The 18,971-nt window shown below is 38.9% G+C and overlaps 1 protein-coding gene across 1 annotated transcript in view; it reads right to left on the minus strand.

The window, feature by feature from the left end:
- MRPS27 (mitochondrial ribosomal protein S27) overlaps positions 1-18,971 on the minus strand; it is a 49,900-nt gene that overhangs the window by 28,468 nt on the left and 2,461 nt on the right. Inside the window, exons 2-4 of the mRNA XM_063319698.1 lie at positions 18,841-18,918; positions 11,805-11,875; positions 9,768-9,826 (exon numbers count right to left, since the gene is read on the minus strand). Of these exons, the coding sequence (XP_063175768.1) occupies positions 9,768-9,826; positions 11,805-11,875; positions 18,841-18,918 (208 nt within the window). The remainder of the gene's footprint in view (positions 1-9,767; positions 9,827-11,804; positions 11,876-18,840; positions 18,919-18,971) is intronic.

An 18,971-nucleotide genomic window follows, 5' to 3' on the forward strand; every position in this document is an offset into this window, starting at 1 on the left:
GCATCTTACATTCAGAAATTTGCACCTTAATTTCCCATTTCTGGCAAGCAAAGAGACAGAGTAATAACCTCAGAAATCACCCCAGGAAAATATTAAACTATGACCTTGTCTCATCAGTCCCTCTATTCAATTACAGCAAAGCATTGTTTTGTGGGTGTGTTTGCAATGCAAGCTTCTTCTCCCCTTAGGGAGTAGAACACTTTTTCACAGGCACAAATATATATGCAGAAATAAGCAACTATACCAGTTGAACAAATGTACCTGCTGATTTTAATTCTTGTTCTGCACTCTAATGTTTTTGGACATTTCTGAAGAAGATGGAAATATTTAGAAAAAATGAACCATTGGAATCAAGCAATATAAGCTGGCTTTTCAGCTGGGGCCAAAAAGAAATCTACAGCCTGATGGATATAACCAGGTAATTGTCTAAATGTCTCAATAACTAACTGTCAACCAATTTCAGTCTTACAAAAGCATAAACATCCATTTCTGTAAACAGCCAGCTATTTGAAAATGAACACTTCCAATCATTTATAAGTTAAAGACAGGTATATGCTAAAGTAGGTCTCCCTTCTCCTTGTCATAGTAATTTTGATTTTGTTAAAACCGTTTTGCCTACAATGTTGTGTAATACAACAAAAGAAGATAAGATCTATCCCTCTGTTGTATTATTTCATCCCTTACCATAGTCATCGTAATGTTTTTTTTCCATTTCCAAAGGCTTTCAACTTCTGGAACCTGCATCACATCTGCTACATTACTACACACTATACAGCAACATGCATCAAAACCAGATATTCTCAAAGCACAACACAACAGATACTCTACTGGATCATGTTACTAAGCTAAATGTCTTCACTGTTACCAACAAAGCACAGAACACTTTTCTTGACTAGCATGAAGTCCAGTAAGACAGTGTAGGCATTTCTTATGTGTTTGATCAGACTGCATTCACCTTGCATGCCCTGTGGAACACAGCAAGTTTATATGCAACAAGGACTTGTTTAAAATAAAGATCATACAAAATTTTCCCTTTATACAGTAAAACGAAGGGAAGTTCTCACTGAAATGCACTTTCTAATAAGCATTGCTTTTAGTTACAAATAAGAGAAAACAATCAAAACAGAAAATCCTAAGTAAACCAGGTAAGTGAATCAGCTTTACAACATGTACATTCAACACAAGATGTATTTTTAACGTAATAGGTGTGGCAGGCTATGCAACTCCTCTAACCCAACATCAGGACACTAGAAAGCCAACACTACTTTCTGCGTATGTTTCCCCTCCGGCTCCTAACATATCTTTCCAGAATAAAACTGACAAAGTCAAAACCATGTCCAAGCTCTAAATGCTCATCCTGTTCTAAAAATCCATTTTCAATAAAATACCTGACTCTTCATCTTATCAGAAGCTCATCTACAGTTGCTTGCACAGTCTGGCTAAGACCTGAACACCGTGATTCACCCCATAGAAAACCATCACTAGTGTCAACAAATCAACACTATAAATTGCCTTTACTCTCTCTTTTTACTACTGACTACAGTAAAATAATCACAACCAGTGACATTCCTAAGAATTTTTCTGCCTGATCTGGGAACCTTTTGACTTTCTACTTAGTCCTCTGTCTTGTGACATTTAAACTGTTTGCATTTTGAGTACACGGTGGTTGCAGTAGCACAAAAATCTTTATTTATAGGATAAATGCTCTCCTGTTTTTAGCTTATTTTGTTATTTTATACATGATGTGTGAAGATAAATGAAGTTAAAATGGCCTAATGTTTTCATCTGAATGGCTACCCCCACTTTTGCTCACACCACAATCCAGTGCTACTCAGCAGTAAGTTAAAGCTAACAAAAAATCAACAGAATTTCTATTTGAAATAAACTACTCACAAAAAAAAAGAAAACAAAAAAAAACTGAATTCAACAATTCGCATTAAATATCTTTTTTTTCCACAAGAAACATATATTTTACAGCTAATTTTACCAGCAGGATACCACAGACTAGAGAAAGTTACCAGCTAAGCAACTGAAACCAGAATTCTTAATGACTGTCGCCCCTTCTACAGCTGCAATCATAATATATTCCTTATTCTCCTATGTTATGTTTAGTTTAGCTCAATAATGAGTAACTTGTGACTGAAAACAGCAGGAATGCACGCTTTTCTCTTCCAAATAAAAGAGGAATAAAAACTGGCACCTACAAATACTAAAATCCTGACATCTTGCAAATCTGTTAATTTCACCAAATAAAACCAAGATTTCCTGTAGTTGATAAGTTTTAAATGCAAAACATGTTCTGATAAATGCTTTCAATATTGTATCTAATATAACTAAAGTTTACACCCTCATTAAAAATTGTGAATCTGCAGAAAAGTAATACGTTCATTCAAGCTTCTTTCTCAAGAGAGTTGTCCACATCAAAAAAAGGTAGCACTCTAGTAAACACTTCTCTTTTTTTAAAGATAATCAAAGATATAAATTAAACCTGTAAATAAATATGTAAGTATTTAGGTATGTAGGTACTTAACCTTGTAAGTACCTGCACAAGATTGTATCCTTGCTCAGTTAAAAAATGGTTCCAAATTTAGTACTATCATTCCAAAGAAAAACAAAATGGTTTAAACAGTTGCCAGAAAACAACAAGGCTTTCTTTAGAAAGCAAAATGAAATTATAAACATGAAACATGATTAAAGTCTATGATTTGAATTAATGTTTCTTGCTTGCTGATTTAAACCAAGATCAAATTCAACAATTCAAATAATTCTAATTCTAATCAATCTATCTGTAGTAAGACAGCTCTGATCTACTGCATGTCAAGATTAATCCTTAACAATCCAGCTAATCATTATTTTTTCTGCTGTATTTATTTTGATTCAAAAAGGAATAAATACTTACACAATAAAGGAATGCTTTAGGTTGAGGGGTACAATAAACACAAAATTAGCAGTTCCCAACTATGGGATCATAGCAGCTCTGGGTATGGTTGTAGGCCTAATAAAAGTTCAGGGTTTTATCCTAGTAATTACCATCTTCAACATTACTTAGAGTGAAAAGATTTCGGTACTGTTTAACACTATTTAGGAAAGCTGTAAGAGAGGGAACGCAAGAGAAACAATAAATTTATATGCCTCTTTCTTCTGTTTACATGAGTTTGGAGCTGCTGCCTGGCTCTGTCTCCCATTACTGCCCAGGAGCTGTAATGGAACCTGAAGTTCCCTTCTGGGTAAACCGGTTGGGGTTAATTTTCAAGTGTCTCTTTACAATTACTAGTCATCAAAGCTAGCAAAGGAATAAATCTCTCCATGTGTTTGTGTTTTAAATTCTGAATCTTACAAAAGGCTTTATTCTGTCCTGGTCATTTGTATCCATGTGAACAGCTCACTCTCTACATTTTTGGCTGCAATTTTACCTCTGTCTAGACTTTCAGTATTTCTAAATTATAATGCAAGATCTGCCTCCAGACAGGCTTTTTGCTGGTGCAGGAATTTACAAAACAACCTTTAGAACATCACTGGATATAGTGAAATTGATCTTTAAGGTGAGTATGAGTCAAATTCTGAGACAAAATTGCCTCTTCTCCTTCAACTTATAAGGAGTAGAACATTGGAGATTTGGTCCTAAATACGTACTGCTCACATTGTACTTCAGTCTATTTCCAATACTATCTACTAGCTTGAAAGCTTTGAGCTGTTGGCAAGAAAGGTGCTGGTTTAAAGATACGAAAATTTTGCTAATATTCTTTTTTTGCAAGAATAGTAATGAAAGCCTTTCTCCCAATACTAAATGAAAAATGTATCTACAGGAGGAGTGGACTGAGTCAGTTCTTTCCATTTCTGAATCTGACTGGCTTTATCTTTCTGTCTGCTCCAGAAATACTGGGGGGTGGAAGGATTGCCACCTAAGGTTGATACATGCATTCTGTTTGTTGAAGAATCTTTCTTTTTCCCTTATTTTAAATAGAAAGGTTTTTAAAATCCAAACATTTATCCCTTTAGCGTTGGCAACATGCAAAAAAGAAAAGATTAGAAGGAAAGTCTTCCAACTTTTTCTGCTTTTATATGTAGTGCCTAGAAAATTCTTGTCCAGTTTCTGCCAAGCTTAAAGGAAAGCGTATACAAAAGAACAGATGAACTATGAAAGCAGATAACTGAAAAGGTCTGTGTTAAAGGAAGGGGTCTTTCTGAATGCTTTTCAGTCTTATATCTTTATTGGTGGTTCTCCCCATCTTTTACAGCACAGTTGCACTGACTGAGCACATCTACTTCAATAAGACGTGGTTACAAGATTGGGCTTGCTGAAATTCGGCTCTGGGTTCTTAAATGCAGTTGCTAGTTATTTTGCTAGTTATTTTCTCCAAAGATTCCTATAGGTCAGACTCTGACAAACCAAGGACAGACAGTGACAACAGAGAAACAACGAAAGATAAAGAGAGTAAGCACATGTGCCCCTCTGTGCAGAAATGAGTGAATGCTGGAGCCAGAAGAGCGGTGGAGTCTCTAAGACCGCTTACATCTGACAGCAGTGGCCTGGATAGTGACCAACAGTTCTTCCCATGGAGCAGCATCACACTCTGTCCAAGATAATGCAACAGCATTAAAGACAGGTATTTCCGTCATTCACATGCAAATTACTGGAATATTCTAACAAGGTAAATCTCTCCAGTGCTTCCCTTCTTGTGTCTCCCAACCTGCCAAAGAACCACCCAGATCTTTTGCAAATGAAGTTATTTTGGATCACACAGCTGAGGCAAGTATCCAACTAGTAAAACACACCATTCTGGCTACAAAGTGTATTTTTCTTTCAGATGCTTCCACCACATTTCAATATAATTTCAAAACATAACTGCTGCATAACTTGAATAGCAGACAGATATTTCTGACTCATTTATTTTTATCCCTCTCTCCTCCTTGCATCCCCTACCCCCCACCCCCACATATGATATTTTTTCTGGCGGCGAAAGCCAAGACCTGAAGTCTATGTCAGCTACTGCCTTAGGACAACGAAAACATCTCAAAGGAAGAATTAACTATGTTGTAGGATTGTGACTATGGCTCTTCTCATTTTTCTATTTGTGCTGGAACAGGTTAATGGCATTCATTACATCCTGTAGATGTATATGCAGAAACAAAATATCATATTAGTTGGAATGAATGCTATGCAAACTATATTTCAGGAGTAAATTTTTTTTGTGTCTATTGTGATCATTTATTACAAGCAATACTAAATGTTTTCAGATGCTAAACTGCCTGATTGGCATGAAAGTATCAAAAACTGCAATTTCTGCACCCACAGACCCAATATGCAGAGAGTGCTGGTGAAAGGTATTTTGCATGTGATGTTGGACTAACTACTGACACACTGGCATAAGGAATAAGCACAATTTCATACATATGGAGACTATTATAGTCCCCAAACGATTTAATGGCTGAAATCAGGCCTCAAAACTGTAACTTGCTTCCATGAATAACAGCATATTTAAGAATAACTTATAATAGTTTGCTATTGTCCCATTTTGTGATTATAACCAAGTACTGACTCCAGGTAATAAATCCTGAAATCTGCAGAAATAACTCCGTTGCCAAAAAAATGATTATCAATGAAGGAAAGGCAACTGAAAAATCTACAGAGATTGTGCAAGACTTTGCAGAGCACATGCACACACAAACATTTACATTTTACAGACAGTGTGTATACTCTTTTCTACACTGTGGGTCATGCGTTTAATGCAATTAAAAATCCTCCTGAGGAATCTCAACATAAAACTTCCACAATTGCTTTCAAATACATGGAAAATCCTTGTTGGCATAAAATCTACATACAGAATCAGCAGTTACCTCACCACAAAACCTCTCGCCATTATGCTAATGCTTCTATGATACGAAAAACACCCTGACGTGAGAAATAGTGACATCTCAGTGAGACAGGACAAAGTAAAGCGAACTGCGGGTCTTTGATCTGGCTGAAAGTGCTCTGCATTCTGATTAGAATTTCTGCTGGGATCCTAGGAGATGAAAGGATTTTTTTAGGTCTGACAGTTAACGGAGCAGGGGAAGTATTCAGTAGAGAACAAAAAGAGGAGCACTGAAAGTAGGTGACGTCATGCCTCAAAATGGCCTTTACCATCATACTGACATGTTCCACAATGTAGCGTAGCAGTTTCCACACAGCTATTCTTGAGAGCTCAAGATCCTCTGTGGAGACAGCATGGCTGGAGATCCACTGCTTTAAAAGGATGGAAAGTTGAAACAGGTCTAAATATAATACGTATATTCTATTTTGGGACCCTGAAAGCATTATGGTAATGCTCCCCAGAACACTACTTTTTGAAACTATGTTCTGCCTGACACACTACAAGCTCCAGTCTACAAAGCTTACAAGTTCTGGCACTCCTATCTTCAGAAAAACCCCACACAGCGAGCATGGAAATGTCATTTACTTCCTTCTGATTCTTCCCACAGGCACAGTTTGCTCTTTTGTACCAGGAACATCTTCCAGCTTTGTAGGGGCCTTGGAACTGACTACCCTTCACCTCAGATTGCCAGAGGCACCCAATACTGGGGAGTGACACCAAAATCTCCCCCTTATACTCTACAAGCAGTTAAGGGGAAAAACATAGCACTCTGGAGCATTCTGCTAATTTATGTTCAGGCAAACGCACATACAGCCAACTTACCAGGCTGTGTACAGCTATTTGCTCAGGATGGACTTGTACACCCTAGAAGATATAAAAAAGCTTTTTGCTGATACTGCCTTTCCCTTTTTTAGAAGCTTACCCTCCATACATATAGTACAAAAGTTGTGCTTTGAACTGTTTCTCATTAAGCCAGAAAAAGAGGTCTCTTGTCAAAGATTCTCTGTTTCTTAACTAGCCCTCTCTACCACCTCCATTATGTCTCATGGTGTTGCCACTTTTGCAGGACTTTTTCTGTGTCAAACATCCTCCTAGCTGCAAGGAGGTATCTTTATAAACATGTCCTTCATTTGGACTCAAGCCTGAGTGCAAAATGTAAAGAACAATAAAAGGGGCCTTGCAGATACCAACCACATCTCCTATTTCCTGAAGCTAGCACACTTATTTTCATTTGAAAGGGAAGCTGATGTTATAATTGGGATTTTTACATTTTCCAATGAATTACAGACCTCTCTACACTGTTTCACTACCTGCATATAAATGCATTTGAGAATAGTTTCACGGATCATGCTGGAATGAAGTCTCCTGGAAAACTGATGCTAACCACACGGAAAGAGTAAGCATTCTGCAACACAGAAACAAAGCAGCTTTACAGGGACACACACATGAAAAATTCCAGCCAAAGCACGTCTGACAAGCCATATGACACACCAGTACCTCTCTATTCTCTCCACACAGACTACTAAAATCTGTTATCAATTACAAATGATCATACTCGATGTGTGCATAACTATAATCTCACCAGCTACAGGAAAATTATTTCTAAGAGAAACAGTAAATAATTGTAATTTGTTTTGAACTGCAAATCTCTCCTTTAGAATGTGCTTTTAAGGATAAAACCCCTATATTTTAAACTGATGTACTAATCAGAAACAGATGAAGAGCGGGGAGGATATTTACATGTTAGAGATTTGCATTCTGTTCTCTCCTTCTTATTACGGAATGTTTTCTATGTTTCAAATTTTTTGTCACTCTCTCTGAACCTCGTTTTCAAGAATGAACCTGTAGAACATATTACATATGAACATCTTGCTCTGTCTATCTGGATTTTATCTGTACCATTTTGAGACTCAGCGATTAAACTACCACACTTTCCTCTTGGTGTCAGGGCATGCAATGGTCTCTTGGCATCCTTTACCCTACAGGTCCTGACTCCATTGGAGAGAGCTTAAGTCTGTGTGGCACAATGTATGCTACAGTCTTCAAGAATGCTAGTAAAAGGTAATAACAGCACATCTGTAAAACAAAAACAAGGGCTTGCCTTAAGCTGCCTTTACATCCTTCTGTTTTCATCTCACCTGTTCCAGGATGAAAAACTGATTTCTGACCACATTTTGACAGGACTAATAAAATCTTGATCAGAAGGAATAAAAGCTCCACTAATCTCCTCTCTGTGAGAGATTCTTTGTCCTCTTTTTATTTTTCCATTATAGGATACTGCTAGTATTAGTGCACTGGGTTTATCTTGTTTCCATCTTGAAGCTCTGAGGTTCAGCTACCAGAGAATCACAGAGATCCGAAGTATAACGCAGTCAAGCACTTACAACTATGCATATACTTAAAAGCGCCATCCAGTAAACTTCTCCATTAAAATAACAATCATAATTATTTACAAATAGCAACCTGATGTAAAGATGCTTTCTCATGCACTTTGACAAAATTACAGAATCACAGAATGATAGGGGTTGGAAGGGACCTTTGGAGATCATCTAGTCCAACCTCCCTGCCAAAGCAGGTTCACCTCCAGGAGGTTGCACAGGAACATGCCCAGGTGGGTTTTGAATGTCTCCAGAGAAGGAGACTCCACCACCTCTCTGGGCAGCCTGTTCCAGTGCTCTATCAACCTCAAAGTAAAGTTCTTCCTCATGTTGAGGGGGAATTTCCTATGTTCTAGCTTGTGCCCATTGCCCCTTGTCCTGTCACTGGGCACCACTGAAAAGAGTCTGGACCCATCCTCTTGACCCCTTTAGATATTTATAAGCATTGGTAAGATCCCCTCTCAGTCTTCTCTTCTCCAGGCTAAACAGACCCAGGTCTCTCAGTCTTTCCTTCTACGAGAGGTGCTCCAGTTCCTTGATCATCTCTGTAGCCCTCCACTGGACTCTCCCCAGTACTTCCCTGTCCTTGAACTGGGGGACGCAGAACTGGACACAGTACTCCAGATGTGGCATCACTAGGGCAGAGTAGAGGGTGAGGATGACCTCCCTCAACCTGCTGGCCAAGCTCTTTTTAATGCACCCCAGGAGACCATTGGCCTTCTTGTCCACAAGGCACATTGCTGCCTCATGGTCAAATGACAGGATGAGTTACTTTCTTGATCAGGAAACCTAGCCCTCAAAATGTGTGTGCAACCAAAGAATAATTTTTTTTAGTGATCAGCAAGAATTACTGCCCTCTTAAAGTCAGTATTGACCTAAAAGAGCCAAGCAAGCATTCAACCTTATACTAGTAGAAAAGGTACCACGTACACTTCACTCAACACAAAAATAGTTGCAGAAAACCCTAACAACCCATGCATAAGGTGAACTACACAACTTATCTGGGGAACATAAAATACTAAGGGGATAAAAACCAAAACTATACTTCATTTAGTTTTGCTGACTTGATCATTACTACAGCATGCCCATTCTCATTTCCATTCATTCTAAGGAAACAAGCCTCCTTGGGTCCTACACTTAACACATGCAAATATGCATAAAGCCAATGTAGTGAAATTATGACTTAGAGAACAAAAAAGCATCATAAGGAAAAACTGTAAACAAACATAATTCCTTATAATTTCAGCATCTCTAATGTAAATCATGGCTGGAGGTTGTATTAGCTGTTCAGCGGCTCAGACTAACATGCTTGACAGGAGTCAATGCCAGAGGTCCAGAAGGAGGGTAGCCATAACAAAGGAGAAGTTACAAAGAAGGCCCTTAGCTGTGAGTTGCAAGACAAGTAGATGCACATTTCTTGCAAAGGAGAAATCAAAGCCAGTAAGTGGGAAAGGGTCAGAGTCTTAAAAGGGCAAGACTTCATGGTATTTACTTGTACGTCTCAAAGTTCATGCCGGGGTGAAATGATGCTTACTTGTAAAGGTAATATTCAGCTTGATCCACTTCCTCTCGTGAAGAAATGTTGTCAACAAACTGATTAAAAAATAAGAAATAAAAGCGTCAGAGGGTGCACAAAGCATATTAGAAGAAAATGCCACTTCAATAAACAAAATACATTTGTTTGGCATGTTTAGGTGTCTGGCAGTACTGGAAGTCTTCAAGCCTTTGCTTGCTCCTACTTAGGTTTCTTCAAGACTGCTAAAAGCAAAATCTTTTTAAACTTAGACAACTCCACTGCTCAGCTCTGAGGAACGTTATGTACCTTGAAAACACAGAGAATTATGTCCATATAGCTCAGTACTCTGTATTTTTGCTGCTCCTCTCTGAATTTTTTGGTCTTTAATTACATCCTTTAATTTGAGAATACATGCAGTTCCTCATTTTTTCCCCCAATTTTGAGTGAGTCTCAACATGCCTTATTTCTCTTTCTAAGAAGTATTCTTTTCCCTTACATTTGCCTGTTGTGCCTATAAATTCTGAAGGATAGGGGCAACAGCATGTTGTATTTCAGCACACATATAAATAATGGTAAGAAAAAAAACCCACCCTTGTGCTGTAAAGCACAATTTTCCTCTCATTTAAACCTTGTCTACTCCAGGCAATCCTCCAAACTCCCAGTGCTATCAACTATTTAAATAAAAGCCCCATTTTCAGACAGACTTTGTCCTATGGTTAACAGTGAATCCTGTTTTCCTGTAGGTTTTACTAACCTAAGCATAAGATGCTGGAACACTCCAGAGTCTTCCCAATATAATACCTTTAGCTCAGAATATATAAACAATGTGTTCTCAAGGTCTTTACTTCTCTTCATCGGGCATTACTTCTCTTCATCCTAAGCATAAGCTAAAAATAATAGTTTCAGCTGACTGGTACTTGCTCTCCAGTTTCTTAACCCTCCTTGCATGCTGTACACATGTAGCTCTCACCTTTTGATTGTGGCAATAGCACACCCGTGCGCTTTATTTACATTTTAGAAAATAAAATCTGATGTGAGCTTCAGGTATCAGAAACTGGGGCAGCATGACAATCTGGAAATGCCACTTATCCTGGGAAGAGGTCAGACCAAAGCACGAACATGAAGAAAGGAATAAAGCCAATTAAGTAATAAAAGGGAAAGAAAACCCCTTTTTTCCCAGGGACGCTGTCTCAGAAGCAACGATCAAGAATGCTTGATCTGTATAAATGCTTGATCTTGGAACTGTACAAAATCTACTGTAACTCCTCAGTTAGTGGTGCCAATCATGCTAATTAGTGGTGTTACTGAGGTACCAGGGTGGTGACTCAGCCTTTTTGGATAATTTTGAAGATAGAAATTGGGGGGATTTATTTTATTTTTTTTAAAGTGACTTATTTATTCTCCTTTTTCTGTACAAAGACTCATTTACACAGGGAACTTAAAAGCATATCTCACATCTTTGCCTTCTCCACCCCCTCCACAAACCCATCCAGAGGATGGAAACAGTTCCTGTAAATTAAGAAAAAATAATAGCTTCACTTATTCCACACCAGCATTTGTCCTGCCACAGCCTGCTGAAGCAAGGGAAAAAAACTATAGAGGCAAAATGTATCCACCTCTGCCTCACTCTGAAGGTGCCTGGAAGTGGAAGAAGATGCAGGGAAGCAGGCAGCGTGCTAATTCACTGCACTCCCTTAGCAGCCTGGTTCTTGTAAAGTGCCTGAGGGGGCGTTAAAGCTCTCACTAAGACAGAAACCACAGGAAGGCAGGGAACATATATTATGGATATACATAGCCAAGTAACAGTGAGGCACAATTTTACTGAAAAAAACCCAAACTATTTCTGTTTTGAAGACCCTACAGTTGAGATACTAACTAATGAGCACAAAGTAACAAAAAGTAGCTTTACATGGCAATTTAACAGTATAACAAGACATTTACGATCCCAGAATTCCCAGCAGAGGTGGTATCATTTCTCCCCTTCTGAGCTTACTTCATTCCATAAGCATTCCGCTCTCATTTCAGTCACTTTATGATTGAGATTTATTTCCTTACCCGGGCTATTGTCAAAGAGCTGACAGGCAGCTTTCTTTCATAGGTTCTGTCCATTAAGTGGGCTAAGTCAGCTGAGGGAAACAGAAAAAGAGTATGTTTAATCAACTGGCATTGCAGGAAAATCTGAAGAGCGATCATATAACCTGAAACAGAACCTCTGTCCATGCAATCAAATTCTCGTTCAATGTTAATATCTCATTTTGAAGTTGTTTGAAAACAATACTTTAACAGAAAATAATACATGGGAAGGTTCTCAACACAATGATTTCAACCTAGTAGAAAGAAGGGAGAAAAAGCAAACTACCACATAATAGGTATAAAAGCTGCTATAATGGATGAAATTAGTATAACTAATACAACTCATAAAAAAAACTGAACAGATGTCCTTAAAATTCACACTTGCTTTCAAACTTAGCATACGCGGGACCATGTTTTTGGTATGGGTTTGTCCTTTAGTTTATGGTAACACAATGAGACACAGAAACAAGCAGTACTGTACTGAAAAATCCTACAGTCACAAACAGCAATCCAAAGAAATCCTGTTAATCAAACTGGGCACTGTGCCAGTACCTTATTAACTTTATATCATTCTGCTCCAGCAGTTGCATAACAATATTAATTTGACCATACAGGAACTTCACGTTTCAGACTGTTGAACAGGTAGCCAACCATTGCACTTAATGAATTTGATTGGAAGTTAAATTAATTGAATTTGGAGTTTTAGTTTTGTACTGTTCCTGGAAAATGATGACGACTCAGGAAGAGTAAGCTGTTTATTGTATGCTTAGTGTCAGCTGTTTGATTCTTAGCTGAGACTAAGGTGATGTTATCTAATCTATAACATTTAGAGACTTCAATTATACTTTCTTTCTATTCTCCTGCATGTTCCAGGATCAGGAATCCAACATATTCTTTCTGCATCATTAGCACCTTGCTTCATTCATCCTTTGCACCCCAAGACTACAGTTGTTACTAAGCCAGCCCTTCGTTTGACACCTCTCCACTAGTCCCATTGGCCATCCTTCAAGAGCTGATGGGTTGGCTGGTTTTACATTTCATTTTCCAAACAGGTGACCCAACCTCCACAACTGTCAATGAAATGCGAGGTGAGCACAACTTGCAGCACCATTCAGAATTAACTAAGCCTTCTATTCTGGCAAAGTTGTCAGGGGCAGGAAGCATCATTGTAACAGTAACATGCTGTGTCTCCAAGGGATGCAGTGCACGTATGTTCTGTCCACAAAACAAGGGGTATCACTAGTCATAATTTTAAAAACACATCTGTACTGCCAGTGAATACTGCACGGTATTTCTAACAGTAAAAATGGCATTCAATGCTACTCTGACCTTATAGGTATACTCTCTCAAATTACAACACGTGCAAAGATTTTTGCTGCAGTAAAATGATAGAGCCTTGATTTGAAATAAAACGCTTGACTCTTACTCTGGATAATGCTGCTGTCTGACGCATAGCAGTATCTCGTGTCTGCGCAACACCTTCCCTCCTGAGGCACTTTAAGGTGTTATTCAAAACACAAGAAGAACATTTATCTCTGGCTGAAGGAAGGCAAGCATTTCATGACCATGAAAGCAAAGGGAAATCTGGAGCAAAAGTACTGAGGCAAGTACCAGCTCCTACAAAATAAAACCCAGGATGCTTAGCTGATGTGGGCCACCAAGGCCATGCTATACCAGACAACCAACGGATCAACTTTTTTAATGGTAAAGAAATTTCTGTGGGAATACCTTTACAAGAAGTGTCTGTATTTGTATTACCTGTCTCTCCAGCACTCACAAAGGCCATGATGAAGCACATAGGTAAAGAATTTGGGGACATTCCCAGTAGTGCTAGAAGGTGGAGAGAACGGATGCTGCAGCCAAGTCAACTTGTCAGGAACTAAGAACTGGCTAGATCCTTGCGTAAACATACTAAGCCAACTGTCATCCAATATTCTTCATCTGCATTTTGAGACAGCTGGAAAAAAGTCTTAATTCTGAAATCTGCTGTGTTTGATGACATAGCAACATGGACCTGAGACAGACAACTGCACAGGTTGGGAGTTCATTTATCTATTCCAGAACTATTTTTATTATGCATCACCCTCTGAAAACTGGAAGGTGATACCTGAGAATATTTTGGGCCATACTGAAGCCCTGAGCTTGGCATTTCTTTTGTCTAGGTGCTCATGAAGATGAAGAGCTCATTTCAGGAACACAAAGTACTTAAGCAGAATATAAACTAAATAATACAATGCGACGTGTGCAAGATCCCAAGACTATTACCCATTTTTACACATGCCTCCTCTGGGAGAGTTCACGCTCAGAATTTTAACGATTGACCTTTTAGGGTGTCTATAAAGCTGAAACTATCCATCGGAACTTTAGCATGGCAAGCAACATGAAGCACTTGCCTATCAGCTCCAGTATGAGACTCACAATAAAATGAAAACTTATTAAACTTTAAAGAATAGAAGACAAATCAAGTTAATGGGAAATGTAACTTTGTTTCCAGACAAATTGTCATTTCTGCTGTAGTTTCTAGATATGAATAATTTGCAGTAAGTAATTATTTCTTCGTTTGTCTTCTCTGAAGAGCACCTAAACCCAGACTTTTTTTCTCATATTCATGATTTGAAATAATTCAGACACCTTTTGTGAACAAATTTTGCTCTGTAAATTGCTCTTTAATAATCAAGATTAAAGCTTCTATTTAAAAACACCCTACCAGAAGTACTAGAATGCAAGAATGTGAATGCCCAAGTCTCCTAGCAATGTTGGTAGTAAAATTTAAGTGCTAAGATCGGTGTATATTCTATATGCATTTTAACAGATATGTGTTGCAAGTGCTTTTATCTGAGTCTTGACCAAAGAGGACACTAGTATATATAATCTCTCATACACATTGCCTAAAAATACATTTCTACAAGATGAACTTTTATAAAACTTCGATTTCTCTAAAAACATATTTCTGCATATTGCAGCATCTCATGGATTTAAACAAACTAACAAAATAAACCATAAGTTTGAGCTGAGGTCATTTAACTTCTGGACACAGCTTCACAGTTATCTCTAGAACATTGGTATCTAAGATTTCATGTTCACTTTGATTTTCATTTGTTCATAGAAACTCAGTGTCTTGCTACCTGCAACAGGGTGATTCAGGACAATGACCAGGAAAACACTGACCCTCGCTTTCCAAGTCAGTGGTTATGACATCTAATATCAGTTTGGAGGCCTAGGAAATCAACACAGTTTCAGTTTGATTCGCAGTGTGTACCTATCTACAGCGTGCAGCCACATCAACAGGTGGTACATTTGGCCACCATGTAAGGTTACTATCCTCTTATTCTTAGAAGTGGTCCATCCAGGACAGGTCTGAAATACAGTGATGGGGCAGCAACCAGAAAGTGTATACAACTGTGATGCAAAGTTTACCTGTCCTGGAAATGATGGGCAGATCTAATACCTTAACTCACAGACTAACACTTCCTCTTCTATATAAAGAAAGCCTTTATTTATTTTAAAGACCCAGGTGAAATATAAATGAAAGTTGAGGCAAGTACTTTACCTTACAAATATGTATGTTTCACATTTCTCAGTATTTCCACATCCACAGCAGCTTCTGGAAAGAACTACAGCTTTGTATGGAAAAAGCCTTTGAATGGAAATTATTCAAATAGGTAAAGGCAGCACTGCCACCTGGTGTTGCAGATGAGCTATTCTGGGAACCATGAGTTTTTCTAACAAAAAAAGACACTTCTTCCTATCTCGCTTGCATTCTGCTGTGTCTGGGATTCTGGTAATTGCTATTCTTCTCATCAAGATGCTTACTGTCACTTACTTTTACCCTTGTTAGTGATGAACCAACTGAAACATTGGAGAATCTAAGTCCAGCCATGCCTCCCGTTTCCTTGATATCTCATTTTTAATAAGTGGAGTCCAAATACTTCTAGACAGGTATCCTCCTACCAGCAAGCAGTTTGTAAATTCCAAATCAACACATTTTCAATTCCTACCCTTTGAACAAACATGCTTCTGTACACAAAAATACAGTCTTATTCTTTCCTGTGTTTTTTTCAGTACTGAAGCTTGCTAAACTCATTTCATGCTTAGAATGCTAAACTGACTATGGAGAAGAGAATAAAGCATATCTTATATGGACACAGTTAAAAGAGTTTGAGTCTGGGATGGCACCATATCACTGCCACAGAGAAACGTAATTGACTTTAAAGCAAAAATACTTCTTTTTCCTTTAAATGTATTCTTACAACATAATTCTCCAGAAGCACAGTTCTGAAACAAGGTTTGAAATACACAAATAAAAGAGCATCTATTCAACACAAGGAATTCACTCTAGCTACAATCACCACTTACTGCACGCAAGATTATATGTGCTACCATGCAGCTGACAGCTACAGAGCAGACGTCTGCAGGGCTGTCTCCTCTTTGAAAATGCTAATACAGCTGACACTGTGTTAACTTGTTTTCTCTTTTCTGTGAACACAAAATGAAAATGCAAAGCAGTTCTTTGAAAAGCATGGAACAGACATCTGCTTTGGATCAAGATCATCGGCAGAGCAGCAGCAAGAACTGTGCTTGCCAAACAGCCACAAAAGATCTTGCCAGGCCTGGGGAGACCCAGGCCAAACATGGACTGTACCAGCACTTGCACAACAATGTTTTCTTCTATAGTGGATTACTACTGCCTATGACGATTGTCAAAATAAGAACTCATCTTCATACAGAGGTGACCAGTTCAAATGCGTTCCAGGGCACTATTCTGTGGCTCCTGCCCAAAAAACACTGCATGAGCAGCCCTACAGACAGTAGACGGTTACAAGGTATTAACAGTTTCTGCAGGATCCAAGCTACAGTCATGAGCACCCACTGGCTGTTTCTGGCCCATGTACAGTAAAACATGTTGACAATACCAACCTAGTTGTTTACAGGCAAATAACAGAAGCAAATTAGAGCATAAAAAAACATGACTCTGATCATTTTGTCCGATTTCCTGCCTGAGAAAAGCCCTTGAATTTCACCTGCTGATTCTTCTTTCAGCCTCATAACCTGTGTTACAATTAACAAACGCAGTTCAGGGGCCCAGGAATGAAAAACGGAAGACAAAGATTATGCATTAAGGGGTCTCCAAAACACTCATGGTGCAAAATAATGCATGTGTATCTTTAGCACAGAAAAATGTTCTGCATTATGCTATTTCACATAGTCACCACAAAGATGGCGAAATGTCATTTCAAATGTAATCTAGCCAAAGAATTTAGCTATGAGATCTCAGTACCATATGCAGATACAGTTTAATGTACAACTTCTCAAAATTAAAATGTTTAGTTTTATTTCATAAGTGACCAGCTCAGTGGATGAGGAAAGGCTGTGAATGTTGCCTACCCAGACTTTTAGGAAAACATTTGACGCATTTCCCACAGCATTCTCCTGGAGAAACTGGCTGCTTATGGCTTGGATGGCTCTACTCCTTGCTGGGTAAAAAACTGGCTGGAAGACCAGGCCCAAAGAGCTGTGGTAATTAAATCTGGTTGGCAGCCAGACACAAGTGGTGTTCCCCGGGGCTCAGTATTGGGGCCAGTTCTGTTTAGTATCTTTATCAATGATCTCGACAGAGGGATCGAGTGCACCCTCAGTAAATTTGCAGATGACACCAAGTTGGGTGGGACTGTTGATCTGCTTGAGGGTAGGAAGGCTCTACAGAGGGATCTGGACAGGCTGGATCGATGGGCCAAGGCCAATGGTACGAGGTTCAACAAGGCCAAGTGCCAGGTCCTGCACTTGGGTCACAACAACCCCATGCAGCACTACAGGCTTGGGGAAGAGTGGCTGGAAAGCTGCTCAGTGGAAAAGGACCTGGGAATGTTGGTCAACTGCCAGCTGAATAAGAGCCAGCAGTGTGCCCAGGTGGCCAAGGCGGCCAACAGCATCCTGCCTGTATCAGAAATAGCATGGCGAACAGGACTAGGAAAGTGACTGTCCCCCTGTACTCAGCACTGGTGATGCTACACCTCAAATACTGCGTCCAGTTTTGGGCCCCTCACTACAAAAAACACTATGAGGTGCTGGAGCATGCCCAAGGAAGATCAACGAAGCTGGCGAGGGGTCTAGAGCACAAGTCTTATGAGGAGCAGCTGAGGGAGCTGGGGTTGTTCAGCCTGGAGAAAAGGAGGCTGAGGGGAGACCTTATCGCTCTCTACAACTACCTGAAAGGACGTTGTAGCGAGGTGGGTGTCAGTCTCTTCTTCCAAGTAACAAGTGATAGGACAAGACGAAATGGCCTAAAGTTGTGGCAAGGGAGGCTTAGATTGAGTATAAGGAAACATTTCTTCACCAAAAAGGTTGTCAAGCATTGGAAGAGGCTGCCCAGGGAAGTGGTCACGATCCCTGGAAGTATTTAAAAGACATGTAGATGTGGCACTTAGGACATGGTTTAGTGGTGGACTTGGCAGTGCTATGTTTACAGTTGGACTCGATGATCTTAAAGGTCTTTTCTAACATAAACAATTCTATGATTCTATGACACTATTTTTCCCCAAAAGAAAAATCTAAAATTTCAGTAAAAAATGTAACTTCCCTTCCTGCAAAACTCAGAGAAACACGTTGTTCAAAAGTTTTAAAACAGGAATGCCCTGTAATACTTTTAGGTCTTCTTTCATACTGCATTATAATTAAAAAAAAAGTCAATGAAGAGGACACTCAGAAACAGTTTTAACTGTCAGACAAAAAAGTATGACATTCATAAAAGCTTTGGATTTTGTGAAAGAAAAAAAAATGAGCTTGTAGAAACCAAACATTAATTGAATGGGCAAATTCTAACTTGTTTCTGCATTATAGGTTTGAATATATATGACAAAACTTTTAACGTGTTGAGCAGATTTTGACATAGAACCTCAGAAGCATTTCGGTCCATGCATTCCTTTATTTTGAAGTATTTATAGATGATGAGCTAGTCTAAAATGAGTTCAGGTTGTAATTAATTAGTCAAAGTGCAGAAAAAGAAACAAACTTTTCTCACCCAGGCTATGCTTCTCTTTTTGTCTCTTTTCCCATTTTGTGCTGTCCACATAGGCCACAGAAAGAAGAGATCTTCTACCTAATGAAGAAAGAAATCACTACATAAGCCAGGTTGCTTAGAGATCTCTACAC

This window comes from Chroicocephalus ridibundus, chromosome Z (genome assembly GCF_963924245.1).
Source record: "Chroicocephalus ridibundus chromosome Z, bChrRid1.1, whole genome shotgun sequence".
Lineage (NCBI taxonomy): Eukaryota > Metazoa > Chordata > Aves > Charadriiformes > Laridae > Chroicocephalus > Chroicocephalus ridibundus.